This window comes from Colletotrichum truncatum, assembly GCF_014235925.2.
Source record: "Colletotrichum truncatum strain CMES1059 chromosome Unknown Contig_0004, whole genome shotgun sequence".
NCBI lineage: Eukaryota > Fungi > Ascomycota > Sordariomycetes > Glomerellales > Glomerellaceae > Colletotrichum > Colletotrichum truncatum.
Window position 1 is genome coordinate 2643771 of NW_027222401.1, and position 25019 is coordinate 2668789.

Here is a 25019-nt window from a genome sequence, read left to right on the forward strand (position 1 = left end):
CCCATAAGGAGATGGGGACATTCGTTCTCTCTGTATTTGTGCAGATACCAACTCTACTCGTGCGTATCATCAACCGACCCGTAGACAGGCGAGTTTTCTCCGGGCTCTGAGCAGATATCATATAACAACCCCCCTGGTCCCTGCCAGATTCCCAGATGGCTGGCGGGTGGAATAACCCGAGGTGCAACCCCCCGCTATCGTCGTCTGCCTCCTTCTCCCCTTCGCAGTGCTGGTTCTGGAAGGTACAACACGTATCTGCACTACTCTACTACGGTAAAGGACGATGCAGTACATACGTCGTCGGGGGTCCACACACAGCTGGAGTTTCTCCACAGGCCGGCGTTTCCCCGCCAAGCCTCCCACATGCACCTCAGCATCCATCGAGTGGACGACAGGAAACAAAAGGAAAGACAAACATCAGGCACCAAACTGACCGCTGTCACGCTCCGTCGTCTCATTTCTTGCGCGCAACCGTGCGGCGCCGTCTACCATGCTAACTCAGACAAAATTAAAACTTTAAAACTTGCTTTATTTCCCGGGTTGTTGAGACATGACTGGCAGTGACATTGATAGTGACATTTGGTGAGGTTTTTTTTTTTTGGGGGGGGGGGGGGGGGGGGTTCGGCGGCTTCGGGGGAAGGAGGCGCGGCGTTGGTGGGGACGGGAGCACTTTCAGTTTTGGCGGTCCTTTGAAGTGACGGCAAGAAGGCGCTGGCCTGGGCTTGCTTGTGGATGGGAGGGGTCTTGGCGGCTTTGAACTGGAGCTGGAACTGGGCTGTGCTGTGCCTTGCTTCTGTTTATCCCGAAGGAATAAACGAATAAACGTGTGCTGCTGCTTGCTATTCTTCTGTTCCTTCTCCCTCCCGCTGTTTCTGGCGCCACTAGAATATACATACATCCTTCCGTCAAATGTCAATAGACAACGGAAAGCAAGACAAACATGGAAAGATAGAAGGTTCATGTGGAGCTTCTTTCCTATTGGCAACCCCGCGCTGGCTGACGCCTTCCCGACCCAGGTCCTCGGCCGTCACCCGCTCTTACCCTGACCAAAAATAAAATAAAAAAAGAAAGTGACTTTCACTTTCCATTGCTTCTTTACCCCCCGAACAGAGACTAACAATACTCCATCTGAGCCATGTAACCAGCCAGGGCTTTTTATCTAGCCAGGTGGTACCTGCTTTGAACGCCATGTTCTGTGTGTTTCTCCTCTCCTCCGGGGCCCAAAACTGGTATTCCCTCTACCAGTAGCTTCCCAAATTGCCCGAGATATTTCTTTGTACAAAGGAAGTACTGCATGGCAAAGGTGTGCCTTCCAACCCCACCTCCACTCATCCTCGGAAAGCCCCAGTCCATGTTCCCCTCTGCTGGTTCCCTCCCCTTCTAGACATACTCGGCCCTTTATCAATCTTGTACAGTTGCTGGTGGCAGAGGGATCCCTCCTGGTCCACGGCCCATGCACCGTACCTGTCGTTCACTCCCGCTTTTGGTTCTCACGTCGTAATCCTAATCACCAATCCTGCCTGCCAGTCTTCGAGCCTCCCCCATGCTACGCCTTCTCTCACCTCCATCGTCCATTATCCATTTCTCCTTCACTCAGTTCACGCCCCCCGGAATCCAAATGGGGCCTTCCATGGCTAAACTGCCAGGTGCTCCATCATCGTCAGCCAATGCTGGGCACCGGCACGTTTGCGCCAGGAACACGACACCTCGGGGCCACTTTCTACCCTCCACTCGGCTTCTCAGCCCCGTAAAGCACACACTCCCAAGCTGATTGCTGATACTGTTGTTGATGCTGATGCCGCTTTCCGTCTCCAGTGTTTTTTTTTTTTTTTTGTGCAATACGGAGTACCGCTTTCTTATCCTTCAACCCCTCTTAGCCCAAGTGTCTCCATCGTCGGCCTATATCAACACTTGTCAGTGTTCCGTCTCAGACAAACGCCGCCGTCCTGGCTGCATATAGCTGACTGCTGGTCGAAACCTTGTCTTTTCTTGTGGGCTTGTTTCTGGATCTCGACCTCGACCTTGACCTCCCTATCCTGATCTAGTATAAGGGGACCATCCACGCCTGACCTGCATACCATCCGCCCTCTTCTATTCCCCCTTCCACTGCCTCGACCCCTCGCCCCTCCATCATCCTCTCAAAAAGGAATACTGCACATCTGACCTGCATCGTTCTGCCCTGTCAAATTCCCACAACAAATCGTACTCTATACAGAGACTATAGCAACCCGCACTCTGCTTTCGATCAGGCTTCTTTCTGCATCGTCTGGCTCTGGTCTCTTCTCTCACGTGTCCCGTACTACCTATCCCGCTCGACTTTCCACACAAAGTCCCATTCCAACCCGGCTTTACAACAGAATACATCCGGAGCCTCGCAGCTAGCTAGCTCCCTGCGCCAAGCTACAAGTTTCCACACCACACCCCTCCTTCCACGCACACCACGCACCAAAGGCACCCACCTTTCGGGCAGAGGCATCCCAGTTCCCGCCAGCGCGGACTTGAAGCTGCAGCCACATTGGGCTGCTTTATCCGTGGGCGTCGTCCACTTTGTTTTCTGTTCGCTTCGTGCGTGACCGACTTCTTGTTCCTCTTCCCAGACCTCCTTGTCTTAGAAGTTGGAGCCTTGGAAGGCATCGTTGCAGTCTAACACGCTCTTTTGCCCTACCTGCTTCAACCCTCGCTATTCCAGGGCACAGCTATCTGTCCGTTCACACCTCTGAAGAACAGGACGTTCCGGCGCTGCACTTGTGCTTGAGCTGCGCTTGCGCCATTGTTCTTGAACCGCCTGATTCTCCCTTCGTCAGCAGATGGTTGTTTCCTTCTGTTCCAACTTCCACGTCCTATACTCGACCGGTTATACTTGAACACCCAAGGCCCCCCGTCTTCGAACTCGCACCTCTTCCCTTCGAGCAACACGATAAACTACAAAAATGGCCGCTGCCGTCACCGAACACCCGCGATTCTTCCCCACACGCACCGATGCGCTGGGCATGGAGGACTTTGAAACAGCCTCCATTAGATCCGCTGCGCCGTCTTACTGTGAGTACAACTTTGTTGGGAGGTCGTGTTGTGGGAAAGGAGCTTCTTCACTGGTGGATGGGCCCAGCGCCTGACACGCCTGGGTTCACCGACGATGACCTCTTCTCAGCCATGACGAACTACGAAAGCTCAAGCTAATATTTGAATCACCAAAAAAGTCTCAGATGCCCCTTCATATCACTCCATCGCGCCAAACCCCGAACCGATCCCTCCCTACTCGCCACCTGCGAACAACAACACAAACACTAGGACCGGCTCCACCCAGTACCCGACCTCTCTACTTCCTGCCGCCCCGACCCCCACCCGCTCCGGCAACTCCACGCCCCAGCCCCGCTCCGGCCTACCACCGATCCCCCCGGCTCCCCCTGCGGTACCCCAGCTCAACCAGTTCCGCATCCCGACCTGGTCGACCGTACACTCCAACCCGACCCTCAACAACGTTGCCCGCCGGCGTATGAACCAGAGCGGCAGCGCCGACCCTGTCGCACACCTGCGGCGGTTCATGTCTGAGCGTCTGGCCGAGGAGGAAGCCGCGCAGCGCGCAAGGGAATTCCGTCCGCTCGAGGACCCATACCTGGTTGGTGAAGAGGCCGCCTCGCGGGCGCGACAGGAGCGGCTTGCGAGGGAATCTGGGGAGGATATTTTGTGGGATGAGGATCGCCGCTGGAACAGGTTTCTAGGTGAGTTTTGCAATCTTTGATTTCTCAAGTTTAGCGCTTCTGATACGTCCACAGCGCAAATGCAAACTTGGGAAGACCGGGACCGCAGTTCCTGGAGGAACATACGCCAGAATGAGCAAACAAGTCAGCGCAAGAAGCTGACCAGACGTCTCGCTGGACGTCTGTGGTAGTCTGCCGCTGACCGCTCATTTGCTACCATGATTCTGACGCGTACGTGATATGACATGGAGAACAAGAGTCCATCATGCATTGGGATAGGAGTATTCGGGTTTTCTATTCATTTCTGCTACCCTTTTTTAAATTCATCCATCGGCATCTACAGATAGTGCATTTGAAAGCCGATGATTCCTCCAGAAAGGAGACGATTTCATCATGGATTGTTTTAGGTAAAGGGGCATTAGCAGCTTTTTAGGGTCTTGCGATTTTTACGAGTCCAAACTTTCAACAGCTTGGTTGCATCGCAATGGACTAGATGCATATGGGAGCGAAGCCGTGAGAAGCCGCTGAGGAGTCGGTGGCATCTTTTGTCTTGCTCAGTTCGCTTTGTATCAAATCGTAGGGAAGGCCACAGAACCTCATAGGGGTTAAGCACATTCGGTTGAATCAAATTGAACAAATCTACATCAATCAAGCACATACAATGCATTTGGCAGTGGACTTTGGAAACGCCAAGGGTACATGTCTTGCTTTCGGTTGGTAACGGATCGACGGCAACGGTCCTCCGCTTGGCATTCCCTGCAGCGCATCCATTCTCGTCTTGCCTCTTTGAGCAGTGGCTGGGCTTGCCAAGCACGATGCTTTTGGGACCGAAGCGTGTCTTTGGTTGGCCGCCGCGGTGTTGCCTACGTCTAACTACGAGGTTTGCCGATGACGAAGTTAATTAACCACGGCAGAAATGTGAGTAACTCATCACGTACAGTCTCTTGTTCTTGTGTATGTAAAAGCAGTAGTTGGCAACGTGTTTGACGAGATTTCTTGTGTGTTTCGAGAGCAATTTGAGTTTTGAGGGGTATTGCGGATTCTTTGTAATGGTGGACCATGGATGGGGAGATCTGGTAGGGCGTTTTTTTTTTTTTCGCAGCATGGTCTTCATGCGTTGGAAATAGATGTGACTGGGTTAAGTGGCTTCTTATATGGCTGTGGCATTAGCATTGCGTACTCCTTATGTGTTTGTTGAATGAGTGCTCTTACTTACTGCAGCCATCAGCATCATTACAGAGTAACGGGGTTCCTGAGTCCGTAAGATAGAGTAGCAACGCCAGCTGCGTTTAGCAACGGGTCGGTATTTTATCGTAGCCTGTGGCCGGGGTATATTGAATTCATGTCTGTGAGTGAAGTTGCGAAGAGGCTTAGTCCATTAGCGTTAGATGAAGTTGCTATCTTTGGGGGAAGGGCCTTTCTGAAAGAAACTCATGGTGTAAGTAGAGCAATTGCTAATGAAGTATGTTTAACAGGTCGCCGTTCTTCTCCATGATTATGTCGTTCTTGGTGGAGTTCGCTTCGCGGAATAAAGCTGTTGGTCGTCATTGGGCGACAACGCTGACGAGCATGAAAGATCAAGAAGCGCCCATTTACCACGAAAGCATTCTTGTGGTCTTAACAAAACTGTATTAGAAAGAATAGGACCAGTTTTTTATCGAGTCTATGTTCATGAGCTTAATAGTTTGAGATCATAGGGAGGCTTTCGTCTTTACCGTTGTGCTGTTCATCCGCGCTGCAACTACATTTATAGCGGTTTCCCGGCTCGGTTCCAGCTGAAACAAGCACATCACTAGAGTCATCGTTCTATCGAATTCATCTGAGGAGTGCCAGAAGACCCGCAAACATGTTAAACTCGGGCTTACTTCGACACCATTCGCACCTCCTGGATGTATCCCGACAAGTAACAGGTCGTGGAGGCCATCAAGAGGGCTGTAAGTGGCACTAGACAGTAATGGACTTGAGAACGAGATCTTGGGCTCTCTGGTTCACAAATGATGCCCTGGCTGTATGACATTCGTTTTGGGCGAACCGGGGAAGCATGGAATCTGGTACATCATGTAGACCATTAGTGTTCTATTGCTGGGTTTGGGCCAAAATAACATTAATCCTAAACCCGGTATTCGGCCGTTACGTCAACCGCTACTCGGTGGGTGCTTCATCAACATGGACTGGCAAAGCACTGACAGAATAATGATACCGGAGAGTATATCATTAACAGACTTACATGGGGTCTTGAATGTTTAGCATGACGACTCGACAACATAGTGGTAAGGGTCATTTATGATAGTAAATGCCGCAGACCAACGCGAGTACATTTGGTAGCATCATGTTTATGAACTGGGATGAGGCATAGAGTATGAATGTTCTGATACTCGCGGAAACGTCCATCTTTTACTTGCTGAGTTGCCGTGGGTCCGTGGTAGATGACCAAGTGAAAGTACAGGACTGAGCAACCGGCGTCGACAAGCATAGAGGGGACGATTATGACGGCTGACATCCATAGGCCTCTACAAAAAGTAACTCTTAGGCAGACGTGGGGGCAATCGCCTGCACCACTGATATTCATCACCTGGTCAAGTACTAGCTAGGCAAGCATCATCGGACGAGTTGTCATTCACATTGCCGTTTTGGAAAACCCAAGGAAATCGATATCCGGCTTCAAACGCGGACTCCAAACCGCCACTCAACGGCATCCTACATCACGTTGGGCTTAATGGTCCGCTGCTTTCAAAAGATTTCAAACATACTAAACCCGAGCCTTATCATACCTTCCGTCCCCTCCCTGAGCTTCTCTACGTAGCCCGCCACACATAAAATCTACATGAGGGGTTTCCTGATAAAACGCCGTGCCATATGCAGCTTTGGACCGGAGACCACCACCCTGCGACCCGTCTTTTGATGTTACCCTTCAACCTCACGTTCAGGCGGGTTCCTTCGCTTAATGTACAGTAGTGTTTCGTTGTTGAAGGGCGCGGCTTGAATGTCGTCTGTGTCTCGCCGTTTCGTCTTCGTGTAAATGAGTCAATTGCTTAGCCCTTGGACTTGGTGTTCAGGATAAGAGCGACGATAAGGCTGTCACGCACATTAGTCCACGATTCAACGCTCAAACAGCATAGGCACGTACCCGTAAAGACCCAAAACTTCGCCGAAAATGAGAATCAGAACCATGCCAACGAAGACGCGAGATTGTTCCATGTAAGCGCGCACGCCCTTGTCACCGACAATGCCAATCGTGTAGCCGGCTGCCAAGCCAGTGAAGCCGACAGAAAGACCGCAAGCCAAGTGCATGAAGCCGCTGTTATATCAGTCAGTAAGATTTGGTTGCTGTCTTTGGCGCGCCAGAACGCCGACATTATACACTAGGTGGAGTAAACTAACTTGAATAAGCTGTATTCGCTTCCAGTGCCTGGGGGCGAAAGATCTTGGGCGATGAGGACGGAGACGACGAGGGAGTAGACGGCAATGATACCGGACATGACCACGGGGATCAGACACTGCGCGCAACGTTAGAAGAAGCTCTCCCACACAACAGCCAGGGTAGCATGCCTTCATGATCAAGTCTGGCCTAAATGTTCCCACACCAGCAATACCGATACCCGACTTTGCGGTACCGTATGCGGCGCCGATGCCTGTTGATGTTCATTATGTTTAGCAGCTGTCTATACCCGTCGCGCCGGAGGGGTCAGATCGGAGGGGATCGATAAGACATACATCCGAAGACCATGGCAGCTGCGATGCCGGCCTAGATGTTGGAGATAAAGTTAGCAAATCATTGTTCCGTCGATGACATAGCTAAATAGCTTGCCTCCTTGCGAGGCAAGCGATGCTTGAAGGGGGGGTAGCGTTGGAGCTTACCATTCCGATGAACGGCGCGAACTTCGGGGCGAGAGCGGAGTCTTCGGCCATGATGGGCAGACTTCTGAGGACGGTCTCGATAGGCGGGAGTGGTGATGATGACCGTCGGAGGGGGTAGGGATGGATATGTGTCGAGGATCCCACAAAGTATGGCTGTCTGCTGCGCTACCTGGATCCAGGACCTTGGAGCTTGGTGACGGTGACGAGGTCCAATCAGGTGCAATGTGGACGGCTGAGAAACCCGTGACCCGGCAGAATACCGGCCCGACAAGCCTCCAGCCTCATAGAATGGATTTAGTGGCTGGTGCCTGTTGAATCGTGTTCATGGTGGATTGCAATGCACTTGCGCGGCGCAGCAGCGCAACGGTCTCTCCGTGGCTCGTGCCGCATGACTACTTTATCAGAGGACGGTCTTATCGCACAGTGTTAGCGACGTGGCGGAGTGGGATCCCTGGTTTCTTGTGTGCCAACTTTCGTATCCCCTTGAACAGCAAACTGAAGTGAGTAGTACGACGTATGCAACCAAGATGACAAGGCCAGAAATGAGAGGGGAGGTAGGCATGAACCTTTTTCTTGTGGGCTTTACAAGAGTGGGAAGGGGAGTTGCCTTGCGTCATTTAGATAAAAATTACCTGTTGTTGAACACAGCTGCCGCCTTGAGGCCAACCCAATTGCCGCTTGGACTTACGGTGAAAGAGACCTCGATGTAGTCAAACCCTTCTACTTTCCCTTTCCAATGCAACCATCTTGGATTCTCTTTCACGATCAACACCCAGGTCATGGCCTCGTATAATTTGGGGGCAGTCCTGCATGAGCCAGCAGGTCCATTTCTTCCGGCAGTTATCCGCCCACCTCACGTAAGATCGGGGTCAGGCTAGTTATTCCTTGTCTCCCCAGCAGAAAAGTCGCTGGTCCCTTACAGAACGATATTCTTAGATACGCAACATGGTAGGATCCGGTCCAAAGAATGCCCAGACCAGGCCACTCGACGCCTTTAATATTGCGGCAACGAGCCCGTCAGCGCGGGCTAAGTGTTGGTCTAAGGTTAAGGATAATGAAGTGCGCTGGCGGTAGGGGACGTGGCTGGTGGATCAGGCCAAAGAGCCAAGGCCCAAAGGCCCCAAGGCCTAGCGCCTCAGTGGATCGTCAAACTTGCACCCTTTTGGGATCCACCATCTTTTTTTTCGATATTGTCCTGTTGCGCCAGACAATTGCCCAGTCCCTTCTGTCGCTACCGCTGGTACTGCTGGATCACTCTAGTGTTTTGTAGACTTGTAGATAGGACAAAGCCAAGGGAGAAACAAGAAGGGGAGTTACTGATTGACTCTGCAGTGTGCCCCGGTGCCAACTGCGCGTAATCAAAAGGGGCAGCAGACTTCCGTCTCGTCTCGTCTCGTCTTTGGTAGTTCTATCCCAGTAATAGACAGCGACAGCGACAGCGACATGCCATCCACTAGGTCCATCCTATCCTATCAATCTATCCCCAGCTTTCCACCCTTGGCCGCAGTCCAAGTCCTGTCCCGACCATTCTAGCCCAATGCCGATGACTTAGCAGCACCAACGCCCTTCTTCCACTAAACTCCAACCACCACCACCACCACCACCACTACCATTACTACTGCCCTCCTTTGGCTCCCACCACAACATTTCGTCGTCGCTTGCACCCGTTTTGCCCAGCATCACTATCGCTGTTGCACGCCGTGCTGCCTCGCCCTCGACACTCCTTTTGCGGCTTCCTGAATTCTCGAATTCTTTCTTTATTGCCTTTCCGCACCACCCCCTTCCCCTCCCCGCCCAGGTCAGGGCCCTGTGCCAAATCAAAGGCCCATAACGTCACCCGGCCCATCCTGGAAAGGAGACGGAGAATAGAACGAAGGGGAAACAAAAAGCAACTTCAAAAAAAAACTCCCTCCGACGACACCGCGGCCACCGCCATTCTGATTACTCGAACATCGTCGGCGCCAGCGATTTCGCAATCGTCACCTTTGCCCTGTGAACGGCTTCCGACGGTATTGTGCTCCCTCATCATAGTCGGCGGCCGTTGAGGCCTCGCGTTGTTAGTACACTTCTCCTTCAATTCTTGTACCACATTTTTCTCCACCTTGGCACAACCCGCCATCTCTCCCCTTTATAATCAATCGCCTAGCAACAACGATCGTAGGCTGATAAGAACCCCCCAATTTGCAAATCCAGCTCGATCGATTCATCACATCATGGCCGACTACCACGGCGACCAGCGAGGTCATTCATCAAACTACCAGCGCGATGCCGCTTTCTCCAACATTTTCGGCGCCGCTCCCCCGCCGGGACGCTCCCAGACTATGACCTCCTCCTCAGTCCCTCCCCAGATGATGTCGCATCAAGGCAGGACGCAGACAATGTCTTCATCCACCATGTCGAGCATGCAGCGACAACCCCCGCCGAGACCGCCTCCGGGCTCCTACATGGATCGTGATCCGGCCTCTCCGAGGGGCGCCCCAATGCAGCCAAATGGTTATCCGGCGCCGCGGTCCGCGTCTGGCGGTTATCAAGTCCCTAACCCCCAGGGACAGTACATGCAGCAGCAGCAACAGCCTCGTCGACCGTATCCTGGCCCTCCAGGCCCCGTTCCCCAGCGCGGCGAAATGAGGGCACCACCGCCGCCGCAGCAAGGGCAATACAACCTGCCAAGAACTTCTTCGGCCCAAAGGTTTTATCAAGGAGGAGGGCCAGGACCGGCGATGAATAGCGACCCGTACCGCTCACAGTCTCTTGCTTCTGTCCCGAGACCGAACATGTACCAGCCTCCTCCTGGTAGCTACGGCTCACACCCGAACCACCAAGCCCCGGCCAACGCTTTTCGTCATGCCCCGTACAACCCGAGTTCGGCCCGAACCACAGCCCAAGGACGGGTTGTTCCTGAACGCCACGACGATCGAGCCATGTCGATGACTGGATACCACCCTCAGGACCGGGATATGCATCAACATCAGAACTCACACCAAACCATGAGCGGAAGAGTGATTCCGAATAGAAGGGCACCGGCGGAGCTGCCGAACACCAATGGCAGCTTTGGGGGAGGTTACACACCGGCGCCGGGATCTCAGACAAGGACGACAAGCATGGCCTCCTCGAATGGAGATTCGGGCGCCCAGAGAACCATGTCAATGGCGTCCACTGTGGCACCGACGATAACACCGTCGGAGTCCGACTCAGCAACTCTGGCACATAGGCCTTCCATGAGCAAGTCTATCGACGGCGAACGGCCACCGACGGCCAAGATCCGACCTCCTCTCGTATATCCTGCGCTGCTCTCCAGAGTAGCAGACTGCTTCCGACAGAAGATCATCACTGGTGACAGGACGAAGAACGAGCTGACGTACAAGAACGCTTTTAGCGGTGCCGAAGCGGTGGACGTGTTGTCGTATATCATCAGAACGACTGACAGGAATCTCGCATTGTTGTTGGGACGAGCGCTTGATGCCCAGAAGTTCTTCCACGACGTTACTTACGAACACCGCCTGCGAGACTCGACTTCTGAAATGTACCAGTTCCGAGAAACACTCATGGATGAGCCCGAAGAGAAGACCCCAGTCAATGGTGTTTTTGTGCTCCTTTCTGAATGTTATTCTCCCACCTGCACGAGAGATCAACTTTGTTACTCCATTGCTTGTCCCCGCAGACTGGAGCAAGTGTCTCGGCTGAACTTGAAGATCCAGCCCGGCTTGAAGAAGGAGGCCGAGGCCGCTGCGAATGAGGACGATGTCGACCAAACCGACGAACAGAAACTCTGGATCAACTCCGTACCGAAAGAGGTGGCTGAGAGCGTTGGTGATAGGGAAAAGAAGAGACAAGAAGTCATTTCGGAGATCTGCTATACCGAAAGAGACTTTGTCAAGGATTTGGAGTATCTACGTGACTTTTGGATTCTTCCTTTGCGGTCCAAGGCCTCCCCTATCCCTGCCAACAAGAGGGACAAGGTTGTCAAAGCAATTTTCAGCAACATTGTTGACCATCCAAGTCTTCATTCGGTAAGCTCGCGGTTCGCAAAATCGTTGACAGAGCGACAACAGAAGAACCCGGTTGTCGGCAATATTGGTGACATCTTCCTTGAGTGGGTTCCTCAGTTTGAGCCGTTCATCTGGTATGGTTCCAAGCAGTTGGAGGCCAAGTTTGAGTTTGAGAATGAGCGGTCGTCAAACCCGTACTTTGCCAAGTTCGTGGATGAGATTGAGAGGAGGAAAGAGTCACGAAAGTTGGAACTGAACGGTTATCTCACCAAGCCGACGACGCGTTTGGCTCGTTACCCGTTGTTGCTGGAGAACGTGCTCAAGTATACCGAGGATGGCAACTCTGACAAGGAGGATATTCCGAAGGTACTCAAGTTGATTCGCGACCTTCTGAGCAGAGTCAACGCCGAATCAGGAAAGGCCGAGAACAGGTTCAACTTGAGAAGGTTACACGAGCAACTCCGCTTCCGGCCTAACGAGAGGGTAGACCTGAGATTGACAGAGGAAGGTCGTGAATTGGTGTTCAAGAGTCAGTTGAAGAAGACACCACAAGACGCGTCTGAGATTACGGCTTTCTTGTTCGACCATGCAGTTTTGTTGGTGAGAATCAAGCAAGCCGGCAAGGGGGAGGAAATCAAGGCGTACAGAAGGGTAAGTGCCGACTCAGTCGGTTCAAGATAATCAAGCTAACGTTGTTTAGCCCATTCCTTTGGAGCTTCTGGCTATTCGGGAGATGGAGGAGGTTATCCCGTCGGCTGGTGGTATGAAGCGGTCGTCTTCCAGCTTGCTGCCGGCATTGCGTGCCAACACGAACGACAGCAAGAAGGGCGAAGGCTGGCCGATTACATTCAGGCATTTGGGCAAGGCCGGATATGAACTCACGCTGTATGCTTCGAACCAAGCCGCACGTAAGAAGTGGCTCGAGTTCATTGACAATGCTCAACAACGGTTGAGGGCCCGCGCCGACTTCTTCAACACGAGCGTCATCTCAGCAAACTTCTTCGTTGGCACCAACCAAGTTAACTGCGTTACCCCGTACGACGGTGGCCGGAAGCTGCTGTATGGCACCGACAACGGCATCTACCTTTCGGACCGTAAGAGCAAGGAAGCGATACCGAAGCGCGTCATCGAAACGACGAGCGTTACTCAGCTCGACGTACTGGAGGAATACGGCCTCCTCTTGGTCTTGTCCAACAAGGCCCTCTACTCATATCCCCTAGGGGCTCTGGACCCGAACGAGCCTGCTCTCCAGAAGCGGCCAAAGAAGATTCAAAGCCACTGCAATTTCTTCAAGACTGGTATCTGTCTCGGCAGGCATCTTGTCTGTTGCGTCAAGTCGTCAGCTTTGTCGACTACGATCAAGGTCTACGAGCCTAATGACGCAATGTCAAAGGGCAAGAAGCAAAAGGGCTTCGGTAAGATGTTTGCAGGCCAAGATGAGCTCAAGCCGTTTAAGGAGTTCTATATTCCTACTGAATCATCATCCGTGCACTTCCTCAAGTCGAAGTTGTGTGTGGCGTGCGCACGTGGTTTCGAGGTCGTGTCGCTTGAAACCCTCGAGACGCAGTCGCTCCTTGACCAGGCCGATACCAGTCTCGACTTTGTCGCCCGCAAGGAGAACGTCAAGCCTATTCACATCGAGCGTCTCAATGGCGAGTTCCTGCTCAACTACTCGGAATTCTCGTTCTTTGTCAACCGCAATGGATGGCGCGCAAGACCGGAGTGGCGTATTGACTGGGAGGGTACACCGCAGAGCTTCGCTCTCAGCTACCCGTGGATCTTGGCATTTGAGCCGAACTTCATCGAGCTTAGAAATATTGAGAATGGCGCTGTGCACATTGTGCCTCACAAGAACATTCGGATGCTGCATAGCAGTACCCATGAGGTAAGCCTGGTCACCAAGTACCCCAAGATACCGTTACTGACAAATGCACGTAGATCATTTTCGCATACGAAGACGAAAAGGGAGAGGACGTTGTCGAAGCCATTGACTTTTGGAAGAGCAATAGGAGGTCTGAAATTCCATGATTCGACTACGCAACGCCATCTCATTTCAGTCGTCCCTCGAGGGAAAGCATGTTTGATTAAAGACCGATACCAGAGTGACTTGACTCAACGAATTCTTTTGCAGCCTTTTCATCGACGGCTCGCTGCCTCCGAAGGGGGTGGCTTTTTGCCGGAGACGCGTCGGACCCAGGGAACAACGACAATGTGGGAAGGGACGGCTTCTTTTAGAAGGCATGACGGCAACCTTTTTCATCATCGATACATTGTTCTATTTTGCATTGTCGGTTCTAGTTGGATGAGGATTTTTGCGTGGTTGGTAGTAGAGGAAGCTGAGCATATCCCATGTCGTCGGTCGTGGGGGAGGAGGATGAGGCCAGGATCAAGTGCAAGGGCAAGGGAAAGGGAGTGGCGAGGGGAGTTGACGACGCTCAAGGGCAATCTAAAGCAAATTGCCCCTGCGAAAAGATATGACCTTGGCCGCATGTGAGAAGTGAAGTAAGAAGTGAGATGAGTGACGTGAAGGATTTCTGGATCATCATCATTTGGGGAGCCTGGATTCGACTTGCATCCTAGTGCGCGCGGGTGGCTGATTAATTCATACTCTCCGTAATTACCTAAGCGTCTGAACTGATATTGAAACATTTACACCGTTTTCATCGGTATTTTGGGGGCAGACAGAAGTGATGGTAGTGAAAGTGGTCTTTGCTGACTTTTGATCTGCCATTGGTTCAGGGGCGGGCATGCCAGTTTCTGGGCTGAGCTCTACGGTTCTGGACTATTATTGGATTTGTCCATGGCGATTCAAGTTAGCAGGACAATCGTGATTATGATACATGCGGTCTGAGGGGACGTATTTCTCGTCCATCCGGTGAGACTGAATACGGCGTCATCAACGGTGGTGGATAAGGGAAGCGCTCCTTTCACTTTCCCAAGAGCTTCTTAGCAGGTAAGGTCAGCCAGTATCTAAGCATAACGCAGGTAGATATTGCCTCATCTTCGTAGAACTGTAAACTGGTTTGATTTTAAGAACCCTGGTTAACACAAACTCTCCTCTAATGGCGCCGCCCGTTTGGAGACATGTAAAGACCGGTGCCTGGCACAGGAGGAACCTTCTCCCCAAGGTAGTTCGCCTTCTATTACCTTGTTTAGGCATGAAAGTTTCCAACCTTTCTTAGCTTTCTCCCGAACTCTAACCTGTATCTCCGTTCTCTCTTCAACATCACTGATATCTATCCAACTTGACTACAGACTAATTTGATCCGTTGACAAACTGGCCGCTTAGTCCCGATAATCCACTCGTCAAGTAACATAACCAGGGTGAACTGTTCGCAAAATATTCCGAGCCATGCCAGTGCTAGACGATCATCGTTGGCTTCTCGAGTCAAAAACGATCAGCGATTTCCGCATTCGGTGCGAGAACGAGGAAATACATGTCCACAAGGTGATGCTCTGCCTCAACTCGCGCTACTTTGTCCAGCTTTTCAAAAGCGAATTCATGGTATGTTGGCTTTCAAACACATTTTTCTTCAGACATGCTTAACTAAGATTCAGGAAGCCAAAGAGGGTGTGGTCAACTTTCCTGATATTGGGCCCGAGCCCATGAACCACCTTCTCGACTTCTTCTACCGTGGCACTACCGACTGGAATCTCGCTGAAAGTGACTTGGCCATGAACGTCCGCGTCTGGATTCTCGCCGACAGACTACAAGCCGACAACGCCATGATCGAGATCGAGTATCGCCTGAGTGGCTTTCTCAAGAATTTCGACAACAAGCACCTCGTCGCAGACGAGTCACTCCTGGAATTGGTATTCTCACACCCGGTCTGTTCCGAGTCTGTGCTGGCGTACATCTTCGCCGAAGCTGCTTGGATTCATTCAATTGATAGTTACCTGCCTGATACAGGAGGTGACTTGAACATTAGGACTGCGGCTCTGAGGCATAGCAGCCTGGCGAACACGATGCTCATGTGGTCTGTACACTACACCTACATCAGTGGGCAGTACCGCTGCGGCAAACGTGATACGTCCTTTCTTCGGTCGAAAGTCGCGGACGACATGAGGCAGCAGATAATAAGTGGGAAACAAAAAGAATGCAGGTGTAATTTATTGCAGTGAGTTTTCATTATGGGCCACACCGGCCATTGGTAGCGGTCTAGAATGCGAGGAACTCTCGGCTGTTTAGGCGGCATTGGTGGTGTCATGGATTGGAATTCACGATTTCAAGTGACTGATACGAATAATGAACGAACGGGAAGCAGAATTCGGTACTTTGATTTTTTCGTTACGTTTATTTAGAAGGTTTTAACGCCGACTGCGAGAGGACTATACCGAGAAGGTATCCATAAGGCGGCCTTGGTCCATCTGTAGAAAAGAAGTCAAGTAGTGGCGGTACGATGGAGGTTCTGAACGCGAAGAAGTTCGTCTCAACATGTTACGGCTTTCTTGCAAACTCGTCAGCTTTCTCATTGGCAACTTGTCCATTCATCTAATTCTTTTACATAACCCCCCATAAAGTTTCTTGTATGGGCACCTGCAAATCTGGTGGCCGTTAATGACAGTGTATGAATGCCCCATATTTTCGACTCGGGTGAAGCGTGTCATCTGCTTCGGCATATTGAAGATGAAGACTCGGAACTCCAACTACATTCCGTTAAATTGACCGTTGATTAAGCCCGCCTATGACTTGTGTTAGAGGCTGAGCCATGCTTTCACCTACTCGCTACGTATGCAAGGGGCTTTGGGGCGTGAGGAAGGAGGTCTTTCGCCTTGAATTTTAACTTCTATACCCGGCAGTAGATCAAATAAGCTCAGAGTACTGGACTAAATCACTTTCCGATTCGGTAGTTTAGAACTACACTGACGTAGTTTGCTCGTTACTATACATTTTCTTAAACTAATTACAATCTCATTTCTAATAACTGTTTTCATCAAAATTTACTCATCAGGTAGGTTATACAGCACATCCCCCAAAACAGTCACATTCTTAAAACTTGATATTGATGCTGCTAGCTTGCAGGACTTTTTCAGTCTGAAAACATTGAATTCTAATCTGGTATCGCAGCTTAAAAAAAAAAAAAAACCCCCAAGACGCCGTCATTACACTATTAAACACACACTTTCAATCACCGCTACATCTCATTCTACTGCTTGTGGCCGACCAAGTGCCACTCAAACACCTTTCTGAACCTCTCCTTGCCGTCACCCTGGATGGTGTCGCCGTGGCAGGGAATGATGGTGTCAAAGTCCCACTTGTCGATACGCTGGATGCTCTCGTTGAAGCTCGGCCTGTCGCGGCCGCTCATGACGTACCACTGGAACCGCTTCACCCACTTCACGTCGCCCTCGGTCGTCTGCAGGCCGCCGAAGAGCTTGTTGCCGAACCCGGCGGAGGTGTCTCGGTCGGCCTCGGGGGCCTTGGAGTACTGCTCGCGCGGGGGTAGGTTGAAGAGCAAATCGGCCTGGATGAGGACGCGGTCGGGCTTGTAGAAGAAGACGAGCTCCTTGTTGGCGTGGGAGTCGACGTACTCATACTCGAAGTCGGCGTCAAATTCGGGCGTGATGGTGGTCTCGCGCTTCTGCGGGCCGTCCTTGAAGGTGACGAAGAACTCGTCGTTGGGGTTGATTTTTGGGTCGCCGGTCTGCTTCGCCCTCTTCTGCGGCAGACCGTCGGGGCCGATGATCTTGGCGGCGGGGAACGCGGCCTTGTATTCTGAAATGAAGATGTGGTGCTCAATGTCCGGCGCGACAATGTACGCCAGATTGCCGCCCTTCTCGGCGATCTTGGCCTTGACGTCGTCTGTCAGTGCCACGGGGCTGAAGACGGCCAGAGCACCCGAGGAAAGCCTGACGAGCGTTCCGCGGCCGCCGATCTTGATCATGCCGAAGCGCGAAAAGGGGACGGAGAAGGTTGTGATGTTGGGGGTGACGTCGCGGATGACCATGACGTCCGCCGGATTTGTAGGAATGAGTTTTTGGGACATGATGGGCTTCTGGATGTGCTCCTTTGCGGACTTGAGCGGGTTGTGGTGCTGGTGAGACGATGAAGTCTGTTGCTCTGGAGAGTCAAGAGTATGTTGGCCTTGTAGCGGCGCTTGAGATGAGGAGTTGTTTGAGTGAGATGGAGCTTCGGCTTGAGCCTGGGAGTGGGCTTGGGACGGGTTATGGGTTGCTGTGAATGCCCTGCGATGAATTGTTGAGGTGCGGATGGTGCGGGCTGATGTAGCCGGGTATCTTAAGAATCTCTGTATGACGAAAGTAAAGTTTAGAAAGACAAAACAAGCTTGGCTGAGAGGGGGGAGGATATTTGGTAGTTATATATGAGGGGATGAAGGTGCTCTGCCGGGATGTATACAAAAAGTTCACAAGCTAGCAAAAAGGCGGACCATTTAAGCTATTAAAAGTGACACGTACCATTGTCAAATCAAAAGAAGTTTCGACGGGTCAGGTTCTAGAAACGCGGACTGAATAGGAATGGATTGCACGTAGTAGGAAGAGGGAGGTGTGTGTGTGTGTGTGTGTGTGTGGGATGTGGGGGATTGGACGGTATGCCGTCAGCACGGGAGAGCAGGAAAACAGGGGGGTGTGGCCGTCTGATTTGGAAGAGTTGCAGCAGATGAAGTTCCGTCAACACCGAATGGAAGAGAAAGATGTGCAGCCGGGCTTGTTGTCGGGAAACGGACGGGGTTCCTGAGTCGGGGGGCCAGAAAAAAGTTTCATCAATCCGATGGGGTGACCGCGTGGGAGTGGATTTGTGCTGAAATGACTGTTTTCGGGTCGGCCGAGCTCGTGAATGTCTTGATTTCTTTGTTTACTTTATTTGCGTCTCCTTTGCGTCCTTTGCGTGATCTGAGACATAAATTGTTCTATCTAATGTTCTCGACAGGATTCCCCCTTGATAATGCACGTGTAATAGACACGAGCCGTTGCAGACGCCTCCTCTGCAGACAGAAAACGTTCTTCATGCTGTAATTCGACAGTGTTAGTCATGACATCACAGGTGAAGTGGTGTGGGCATCTGCATCAGAGTGACATGTTCCACCTCCTGGCCAGTGCAAACCAGCCCACACCAAGCGTGGCTTTTCCACAGCAGGGGGTTGCTTAATAAGTACTAGGCTAGGTGGCTGGCGGCCGAGGTCCAGTCGGGGTCGGCCGATCGCAGAGCTCCGTTTGGCGTCTCCGAACGAACCAACAACCGGGTGGGCCCCACCTGATTGCCTTGCATCTTTTCTTAATAATCCATCGCGAAAACGAGTCTCTCCGACCGGGTCTCTCATCTTTCCGCTCAGCTCTACTGTTCCGCGGTCTCCACTTCACCCGTCCCAGGGCCGAGGTACCGGACTAGGCCACAAGTGGGAATCTTCTGAGCATCTTTCCAAAGCGCGCTAAGCCTTTTCCAGCTATTTTCTCTCCTTCTCTTCCACGGACCCTGCGTCGGCACGCTTCTATTCCAAATCAACCCCCATATGTCGACGACATGAACCTGTTTTACCACTCACGACATGTGGATGAGCATTGATTTGTTATCATCAGATGGAAAAAGTCTTACGTGTCCTAACGCCGTTAACTCCCGGTATGAAGGAATTGCAAACTACGAAGTAAAACAAAGCACCAAAACCACGAGCCCTGGCCTGAGCCATGCACTAAACATTTCATCGACTCCCACTTACGGAGGTGAGTTCAGTCAAGGACCTGTCAAAAGTACCCACCATTACTTTAGGGGATATCCTTCCGGCCTGCCGCGCCTCCCACGGACTCCCGTTAACCCGTCATCTTCATACCCATTTCCAATGTTTCCCGAAGTAAGGCTCGCGTAACGAAGCCGAAACTGGGGGAGAGCCTGCTGTCCAAGCCCTCGATGCCCAGATACCTAGAATTCGACGGCTTAAGACGTGACTCGATGTAGTAAGCACGCGACATGTCGTTGGCCAGCCCCCAGACTTCCCTGACGGCTTTCATAGCCAAGAAACCTTTGAAAACGTGCCATGCCCCTACTACCCAAATGATATCCACCAGAAACACAGATGAATTCTTCGGTAGTGGTCGCTTGGCCCCTAAGTCGAAGCCTTTGCCGACCGCTCTTGCAGGTAGATTCAATGCAACCAGTAAGAGGAACCGCAATACATAGCCCCAGGACAAGATGTGGGTCAAGAAGCACCTCCCGATAGCGTGACAAACCAGCCAGGCATAGTTGCTGTCTCCCTGGGTGGTTCTCAGAACAACCGGACTCGCGGGGTCCGGGCCATTGCTGTCAGAAGCTTCTTCCAGGCGTATCTTCCGTTGTGGGGCCATGACTTCACGCTGTTCCCTGGGGTTCTTAGGTGTAGTGTGTAGCTGCAGAGCTGCCACGTCCATCAAATTGTCACCAGGCTGATGCTGAGGCTCCTCCGAAGACGACCGGGCCTCGTCACTTGTAGGCTCGCCGCTTGCCTCGTCGTCCGGTGAGGGAGGAGACTGACTGTCCGCTGGCTCCCTGTGCGGCCTGTCATTCGTTGGAGGCGGTCCCTGGTCATCAGATTCGGAGTCGGAGCTAGAAGCAGACGACTTCGTGTCTTCCTTCTTCAACCCTGGCTTCCGTATGGATTTCGATTTCGAGTTTGATTCGTCCTGCTCCTGCACCACGTCCGCGAGAAGATCGTACTGTTCTTGAAGCTGCTTCTCCAGCTCTGTGATCCGCTCGTTAAGTACCGAGTTCTGCTCAGCTGCCGCGATGCGGTTGTCTTCAGAAAGCTCAAATTCACTTTGCTTCAGTGCCAACCGCTTTTCCCGTTCGGCAATGACTTTCTGAAGTGACGCTTCCAAACTTTTAAGGCGGGCTTCAGCTTGCTCCTGCAGCTCTTTGTATTGGTCATCCTGGATCCTCCAGACTTTCTTCATCCCTCGAAGTCGTCTTTCTAGAACCCGTTCGCGTTCAGGCATTTCGTTTTCTGCGTCACTGTCTGATTCCGTTTCTTCTTGTTCCAATGGATTCTCGTCGGGGTGGATGATGTTAGCTATGACACCCCGTATCCTCACACCGTCATCGTCATCTTTCATGGCGACAGCTCGCTGCAGATTCACAAAGATGGTTTTCTGTGCGTCTTCCGTGTTTCTCTTGAGTCTCTCGGCATTTGTCAGTTGTTTCTCGAGATCCCGTACGCGCTCCTGCATATGCTCGATGGGCGCGCTTCTCGATTGCATCTCCAAGTCGAGTTTCCGCTGAAGGTCACTGATCTTCTGCTGGGCTGTCTCTAGCTTTTCCATGAGTTGGAGCTTATCGTACTCGGACACGCGGATCTTCTCTTCGATGACCTTGTCTGTTTCCTCTTCTGCCTGTCTCAAAAGAGTATCCTTGACCTCGTTCATCGCTCTCAGCCGAACATTCTCCATCTTCTGGTGTTCAAGCATTTGCATACCCGTCTCACCCTCAACGAGCTTTTTTTCAAGGCTATCAACCATATTCCTTAGATATCGGATCTGTTCGTTGAGTTCCCTCTCAAGTTTGTTTTCAAGCGGCAACGGCCAGTTTTGATCCCTATTCTTCAACATCTCCCTTGCTTCGTTACGTTCAATCAGCAACTGCCGAGCCCGACTACGCATCAAATCATAGGCATCCGCGTTGACGCCGTGACTAACAAGTCTCTCAACCGCTTGGCTGACCTCGGTGACCCTATTGTGTATGTCAAAGGCGTGGTTGTGCCACTCCCGCAAGGCTGTCGTGAGGCGAACAGGGAACATTGACGTGAAATGGCGCCCCCTGGTCGAACGATCAAACACCGATGATCCAGCACCATCGGTTCCAACTGATGGCGACAGCTGCGAGTTCTCCGCTTCGCTATCCAGAGTTGACTGTGCGACTGACCTCTGGCCAGCGGGCGTGAAATATCCATCGGCAACATCCTGCGTGGCCTCATACTGGACGTTCCTTACTGCCGCTGCTGACGCAATGGCTACATCGATGCTGGTGTGCAGTCTGTTGAGAGCGATGTGTGCTGTGTCCACCTCTGCCTGGTACCGGTTGCGAGACCTGTGGTCTTTGGATTCGTCTGAGTCGTCATCGCTGCTGTCTTCTCCGCTGTCGCCACCACCTGGGAAAGCATAGGCATTTGATCTTGTCTTCCATTTGTCGCGGGCGTCTTGGGCGCTGGATAAACCTGGAACAGGAGGCAACGGTGGCTCTTCTACGCCACCAATATCTTCTCTCGCAACCGACACAGGTGGAAGTAGAGGACGCGGCGAAGGAGGATTGTCCAGCTCTCGGAACAGATCGTTGAACACCGGGCCGTGAACATCGATCTCTTGACGAACTAGTCCCGCCCGCCTGTCCATCATACTTCGAATATCGTCCATTCTCTCCCGTATGTCAGCCGCCTCGATGTTGAGGGTTTCTAGGCTGTCTTCCGGCTCCCCTCTGCCATTCTCAATCGCTAGAACCCTCTCTTCCAGCTGGCCCAAGTGAAGATCGAGGAGATATAAATCACGTGGTTGGGAGATCACCAACTCATTCCAGGATAGCTCCTTTCTGGACCTGAGCCCTGCGAGCGTTTGGCGTACTTCTATGAGCTGGCGCATCTTGTAGAGCTGTCGTTCTCTGGGGTCCATGCCGAGTTCTGGGTTCTCGACCTGAAGTGTTTGAGAGTTTCTAGGACCATCAGAATCCTGGCTAGGAGTCTGTGAAACGGCGGCATGAGGTTGGCGGGGTTGTGACTGTATAGATACCAAGATTTGGTGGAAGGAATCGATGATCCGTTCATCTAGTTGCAGAAGCTTGCCAAGTTTCTCAAGCGCTGGTTGGAGTTTCTCAAAATCTGTTTGGTGTATGGGGTCCGCCTGTGAGTTGACATCCTGGGAGAGATTCTGTGTAGGTGACTCTTGAGTATGGCCTGTGGCTGTTCGCACATGATCGTTGGAAGTAGTCTGACTTTGACCTAGAATATCGGATACCTGCTTCCATGCGGCATCGAGAGAGTTTCGGAGTTGGTCTTTGTCTGATTTCAGTGCTTTAATCTCCTCCTCCTTCGCACACAGGTCGTGCTCGTACTCCCCAACGGCGAGTTTCAGCTGGTCGATCTTGTTCTCTCTGTCTCTCAAGGCTGCTCCCCTTGTCCCTTCCCACACGCCGTTATTTTCCACCTCAACTCTTCTGGCTCTCTCTTCTTTTTCTCTGAACCTCGCATGTCGAAGCTTAGCCTTCAGTTCGGCGACTTCCTCCTCAAGCGCCTTACTGTAAGCCTCCTTCTCGGCGAGCGCGCATTCATTTTCGATGATGTCTTGTTTGAGGGCAACATTGATGTTACCAATCTCCTCGCCCGATGTCTGCCACATTTTCAACTCTCCTTGTGCCTCTTCAATCTGCTGGAGGAGACTGTCGCGTTGATTTGTTACTGTGGCTAGCTTTGTCTTGCATTCCCGGAGATCCAGCGAGAGTGAAGTGATAAGCGCTTGCTTCTCGTCCAGTTTCTTTTGATCCTGTTCACTTCTGTCCCGCCTCTCCATAATTTCCATATCGGCTGTGCATCGTTCGATTTCCTTCTTGAGAGTCTCGGCAGTGGATTCGTGAAACGTGATCTTACCCTTCAGGTTTTCGATTTCCTCCTGTAGCCTCTCAATCTCTTTCTCACAATCTCTCTTCTCATTCTTCAAACTATGGAGGTGTTTTATCGTCTGCTTTAATCGCTCTCTTAACCCAAACAAGTTACCTGGATAGTTCGGCGTATCTGCCGTGTTCCCTTCATCTGGCTGAGTATCCTCCAAAGGCTGCAAACACTGTTAGCAAGAAGGCTTGCCCGAAAACTGCAGTACCTTACCAGCTCGCTGTCCATAGAACCCTCTCTGCTTAGGCTCAGTCCACCTAGTTCGGTCCGGAGATCCTGCGAGAACGTTTTGTTTACTGACTCCAACTCATGTCCTCTTCGTGCATCCACGGAGCCGGATGGAGAGGTTTGCGAATGTTCGACCTCGGCTTCCGTAGTCACGGTTGCACGAGGATACGGAAGGAAACCGTCATCATTGCAGAGCTCTTCAAGAATTTCCTCCTCTTCAATCAATGAGCTGTGCAATGCCGACAGTGCGTTGTCGAACGCAATACCGTAGATCTTGAGGAATGGTTCCACGACGGTCCGGACATCATCCAGGGGGACCTCCTGGACGATCTCGCGTTCTTCCTTGATCTGCTCAATCTGGCGTTTAAGTTCTTCATTCTGGCCTCTTACGTTGGTGAGAAGCTTTTCGTATTGTTTGAGCGGAACTTGTTTGCCGTCGATGAGAAAGGTCATGGTTTCGGGACGGGTCGCGGCAACTTTCCTCCTTTCCTCACCCAGTTGCTGCTTGAGGGAGTCGATTTTGGATTCCAGTTCTTCCTTTTCCTTGGCATTTCTTCCGAACACTTCGTCAGAATATTGCTGACCCTCCCTGTACTCGGCCTCCTTCTGTCTCCACCTCGCCTTTTCCCTCTCAAAGTCCCTGTGTGCCTCGGCATTGGTTTCTCTCTCCTCCCTCAGCCGTTCACCGAGTTCGGTAACTTTACTCTTCAGCTGTTCTACGTCCGCCAGAGAGATAGATTGCTGGGTCTGCTGAAGCGCAGTATACTCAGCCTGCAACCGCTGCAGCCTAACTTCCTTGGTGTCGCGCTCCTCTATGGCTTCATGTAGCTTCTGGTTGGCAACCTCGAGGAGTTCTCGTGCTTGATCTCGCTCGCTGACATACTTTTCAGAGACACTTTTCAGTTGCTCGTGGTACGAGTCGCGGGCCTGCTTCGCTTCTCTGGCTTCACTTTCAACCTCTCTGATCCTGGCGTCCTTCTCTTTCTCAGCTTCTTCAAGGGGTTGGTTCTTTTTCTGAAGGTCCAATTGAGCTGCTACCAAGTGTTCGACTTCTAACTTTGTCTTTTCTAAAGCGTTCCTTCTCTGAGATGCGTCTTTGATGATCTTGGTAACGATGTCGTTGAAAAACGTATCGATTGTCGTATGCTCATCGTCGCTCTTTTCTGGGTCTCGACAGAGCAGTAGCACTTCATCTAGGCCTGATATATCATGATTTTGTACGATGTTTCTGAAGAGGCTCTTCAGCTTTTGCAGTGTATTTTCTTCGGCATATTCTTGGCTATGGTCTTTTTGAGCATGCGACTGGTTTCCCAGTGGGGTGAAAGGTGAGGCCTGGAATCCCCAAGAACTGCTTCTCTGCCGCAGAGGAGAACTGGTGTCATATTCGCCGCCAAGTTGTCTCGTCGAAGTCTGATTATCCACCTGTGACTGAGTCTCTGGGGATTTTGAACAAGAAGTCGTAGCTTTGGTGATTTCATCTTGCGGCTGACTTCTGCTTTGCGGGGTGCTCCTGATAGAGATATTCTTTTCCCCCTCCAATCCCTTCGTAGCAATCGCTGCCCAAGTTGAAAGAGAAAGTTTTCTGATCCCTGGGGTAGTCTCATTTGCCAATGGAGAGCTTGGTATGGCGGCTGAACTTTTCTGACTTGAGGTGGGAGTTTCTTTGTCCG

At 51.7% G+C, this 25019-nt stretch overlaps 6 protein-coding genes across 6 annotated transcripts; 3 read left to right on the plus strand and 3 right to left on the minus strand.

Annotated features, from left to right (window-relative positions):
• Nucleotides 1-2930: 2930 nt before the first annotated feature.
• CTRU02_207481 (uncharacterized protein) lies at nt 2931-3889 on the plus strand (the record flags this gene model as incomplete). The annotated part of the gene is made up of 3 exons (XM_036719129.1): nt 2931-3039; nt 3198-3719; nt 3774-3889. 3 exons carry the CDS (start codon nt 2931-2933, stop codon nt 3887-3889), a joined length of 747 nt encoding a protein of 248 aa, XP_036588836.1.
• Nucleotides 3890-6730: 2841 nt separating this feature from the next.
• Nucleotides 6731-7607, minus strand: CTRU02_207482 (V-type proton ATPase proteolipid subunit 2; the record flags this gene model as incomplete). Its single annotated transcript, XM_036719128.1, has 6 exons — nt 6731-6773; nt 6826-6996; nt 7080-7195; nt 7227-7330; nt 7413-7443; nt 7557-7607. The coding sequence occupies 6 exons, from the start codon at nt 7605-7607 to the stop codon at nt 6731-6733; spliced, it is 516 nt and encodes a 171-aa protein (XP_036588835.1).
• A 2162-nt stretch (nt 7608-9769) lies between these two features.
• On the plus strand, nt 9770-13573 carry CTRU02_207483 (Rho guanyl nucleotide exchange factor (CNH domain-containing protein); the record flags this gene model as incomplete). Its single annotated transcript, XM_036719127.1, has 3 exons — nt 9770-12196; nt 12246-13430; nt 13484-13573. The coding sequence occupies 3 exons, from the start codon at nt 9770-9772 to the stop codon at nt 13571-13573; spliced, it is 3702 nt and encodes a 1233-aa protein (XP_036588834.1).
• A 1324-nt stretch (nt 13574-14897) lies between these two features.
• On the plus strand, nt 14898-15667 carry CTRU02_207484 (BTB/POZ domain-containing protein; the record flags this gene model as incomplete). Its single annotated transcript, XM_036719126.2, has 2 exons — nt 14898-15050; nt 15104-15667. 2 exons carry the CDS (start codon nt 14898-14900, stop codon nt 15665-15667), a joined length of 717 nt encoding a protein of 238 aa, XP_036588833.2.
• A 1025-nt stretch (nt 15668-16692) lies between these two features.
• Nucleotides 16693-17965, minus strand: CTRU02_207485 (glutamyl-tRNA amidotransferase subunit A protein; the record flags this gene model as incomplete). Its single annotated transcript, XM_036719125.1, has 2 exons — nt 16693-17793; nt 17963-17965. 2 exons carry the CDS (start codon nt 17963-17965, stop codon nt 16693-16695), a joined length of 1104 nt encoding a protein of 367 aa, XP_036588832.1.
• Nucleotides 17966-19309: 1344 nt separating this feature from the next.
• On the minus strand, nt 19310-24827 carry CTRU02_207486 (uncharacterized protein; the record flags this gene model as incomplete). The annotated part of the gene is made up of 3 exons (XM_070204901.1): nt 19310-23284; nt 23335-24628; nt 24772-24827. 3 exons carry the CDS (start codon nt 24825-24827, stop codon nt 19310-19312), a joined length of 5325 nt encoding a protein of 1774 aa, XP_070061434.1.
• Between the last annotated feature and the right edge of the window lie 192 nt (nt 24828-25019).